A 3002-nucleotide genomic window follows, 5' to 3' on the forward strand; every position below is an offset into this window, starting at 1 on the left:
ACGTGTTCTTTTAGATAGCAGCATATATACCTCCATAGGTAGTAGTAATTTAGGAGGACAAGCGGCGTCCAATTCCTCGCGCCCAGCTTCACACCCGGTCGTCCACAAAGCAGTGTTCCCCAGTCGGTAAACTCAGTTGTATCTACAGGAAGAAGTTAGCGATCGAAGGCTATAGCCTTAACAGTGGGTTGGATGCAGCAAGCTGTTAAAGAGAACGTGTAAACACGTGATTTGATAATCCTCGGAGTCACCACGTGCAGCAAGACTTTCTGTTGCGCAGGCAGAGCTCACTTGCCTGATTTAGTTTAGCGTTTGCCCTATGTAGCTAGCGTTCGCTTGCCAGCCGCGGCCGGCATTAATCGCCGCACGTCGCTCGTTGCTTACACTACAATCAACAACCTTCTCTACTTCTTTACTTGATACTTTCTCAACTTCCCCTCCTCCATGCGTTTCTCGCAGCATTACCTACCCTAACCCAACCTAAGAACACTGAAGCATTTCGTCTTTGAGACAGCCCATTTTTCCAACTCTTTCAAGTTTCGTCAATGCAGAAATAGTAACAGAAGTCATTAAGTGATGACTCAAGACCTTGCAATTACTGTATTTCATCCTTCTCTCTGAAGCATTCTAAAAATCCAACTTGGCAGAGCAAGCCGTTCAAATTTCGGATTTCTACCCTGCGGCACCTGAAATGAGGCGGCTGCACAAAATCTAAAGAAGCTAGTGTTTTGGTTGAACTTCCAACGTCTGGGGATCCACTATGATACATGAAGAAATTTCAGATAATTATATAACGAGTTCCGTTTCAAGTACTACTACCAAATTCTATCTAGACGTTTGAAGTTTTGCACGATAAGCTAGCTTTTTCGGGATAGGTGCAGGCGGTAATGCGATGCTGACCTAGATTGTCAATCGTAGAAACATGCATCAAAATGACAGTTTGAATTGCTTGGAGCTTAAATATTATTATTTTATTATTAGTTTCGTGCTATCGTAGTAGTGACCCCTCTCCATTCTTCCCGCCATGTCGGTATCTCATCATCCCCTAACCAATAACTGCAGCAACCGAAAGCCATATATCCTAAATAGTCCGGATCCGTAGACCTAAGAACCTCTAAATCCCACGAATCATACTCGTTTCCCTGGCCGTGACAAAACCCAGGGCCAATTTTTTTTAAACAGTTTTCCACTGTCAAAATCTCCCTTATTCTTTTATCAGTTGTCTCCCAGTCCTCATTAAAACACTCGCAGCAGACGGCCCTCAATGCATCTCGGCACCCCCATCGTGGAAAAACATTATGACAGTACTGGCAAATGTTGTTCTTCCTTTCCTCCATCTTGGGCTTCCGTTCCCGCGAAAAGCATGTTCTGTGCGCATTTTTCGGAACAATGTAGTCGCAGTTGTAGTCTGGTGGCAAGAGGCAGTCAATACAGGCGCGAGAACTAGCACTTCGTATTTTCTGTTTATCGGTGAAAAGCGTTGCTGGTCGCATGCGTTCGCACCATGCGCAAGTGAGTCGGTTGTGTTTCACAGCCCATAAGCTGTCGTCTGCGCTGGCTAGGACCTCGTGATCCCAATATTGTGGAGGAATAATAGATGCAAAAGTGCGGCAGGTGGCTCGGAGGTGCGTTAGGCCAGGGAAGTCGAGGTCGGCGATGATGAGAAATAGTAGTTCAGCTGGAATGCGTAAAAGCGGAGAGGCCATTTTTTAATGAAGTGAGGTTGACTTGAGGATGACCGAGCCCTGAACTTGGGAGGGCACCGTTGAAATTCTGGACGTCGGATGAGGTTTTTTATAAGCTCAATTGGTTTCCGCGTCCTTCACGGTGACCGGTTGCGGTATGCCGGTCTGCGCGGTGACTCAGCCACACTGCTCCGCCACGAACGCCAACTTGCCAGCACTGCCGCAAAAATAAGGCCGACAGCAATAGCTCCCATCTAAACCTTATTTTACTGCAAAATTTTAAAAAAAGAACGTGCTATCGCTTTATTTAGTTTCAGTACTTCGGTCGGCACAGAGAACTCCAATGCTTCGGAGGGTTTAATTTAAATAACTATCCACAACAGCACTTTAATTATTTGATCTCAGAGTCCGGCATACAGCATGGCGTTTAAGCCACAACAAAGCAACTCCTTATGCCATGTCTAAACAAAACTTTGAGTCATTAAGATAATCTATATATCCTGAGCCTGAAACATTATAAATAACTACTGGGAAGGCCATACACTGATGACAGATGGAATAGTAGGTGCCGGCTTAGCAGCCACATCAATAGGTATTACTCAACAAAGTGCTATCTTACAGGTATATGTAGCGAGCAGATAGCAACTTATTTTGAGATTAGACACTGTCTTCCTCCCAAGTTTTTTCTCAACATGTTTATCCAACAACAATAAAGGTAAATAGAGACATTTAACTCACTGACGCATGTAGCAGAGAGACCCAAATGGAGCCAAAATGCCGCACGACATATGCATTTCACAATGCATGCGCGGTGGTACCAACAGGTGGGGCCCGCCTTCTGATCCTGCGGGGTTCTGTGACTCATGGTCATCATCGCCGGGCAAAGAACCTAGCGAACCGATCGTACCACAACAGTAGGAACCTGTTTGGAATAGAAGTACCAATCACTCTGTCTTTTCACCCACCTGGAGTGCAAATATTCTACAGCGCAATATAAGGCCACATCAGTAGAAAGAACGTCGTCAATACTCGCAGTACCGTCAATAATTTTCGATCTCTAAGTAATTTCTATCTCTAAGTAATTTCTATAATTAGTAAACGATTTACTATAACTTTTTAGATTTACTAGTAAGAGAACGCTGTCTTGACAACGAAGTATAGGGTTCTTCTTCTTTGTTTAGTCGCAGTGAATTCTTAACCTAATCGGTGCTCTACTTGCACTCATTGGGTAGGATGCATAGCTATTGGATAAAAAAACAAGACAACAGCTTACTGATTTAGAGCACCGGCTTGATATGAAGAGAAAGATGATGTAGT

General features: G+C 44.3%; 1 protein-coding gene across 1 annotated transcript; it reads right to left on the reverse strand.

Annotated features, from left to right (window-relative positions):
- Positions 1-950: 950 nt before the first annotated feature.
- K452DRAFT_293176 (uncharacterized protein) lies at positions 951-1754 on the reverse strand. The gene has a single exon (XM_033541514.1). It carries the CDS (start codon positions 1704-1706, stop codon positions 978-980), a length of 729 nt encoding a protein of 242 aa, XP_033391203.1. The 5' UTR covers positions 1707-1754; the 3' UTR covers positions 951-977.
- Between the last annotated feature and the right edge of the window lie 1248 nt (positions 1755-3002).

Source organism: Aplosporella prunicola (assembly GCF_010093885.1).
Source record: "Aplosporella prunicola CBS 121167 unplaced genomic scaffold K452scaffold_105, whole genome shotgun sequence".
NCBI lineage: Eukaryota > Fungi > Ascomycota > Dothideomycetes > Botryosphaeriales > Aplosporellaceae > Aplosporella > Aplosporella prunicola.

Coding starts and splice junctions, on each gene's coding strand:
- K452DRAFT_293176 (XM_033541514.1), bottom strand. CDS start 1,706: ATGGCCTCTCCGCTTTTACGCATTCCAGCTGAACTACTATTTCTCATC.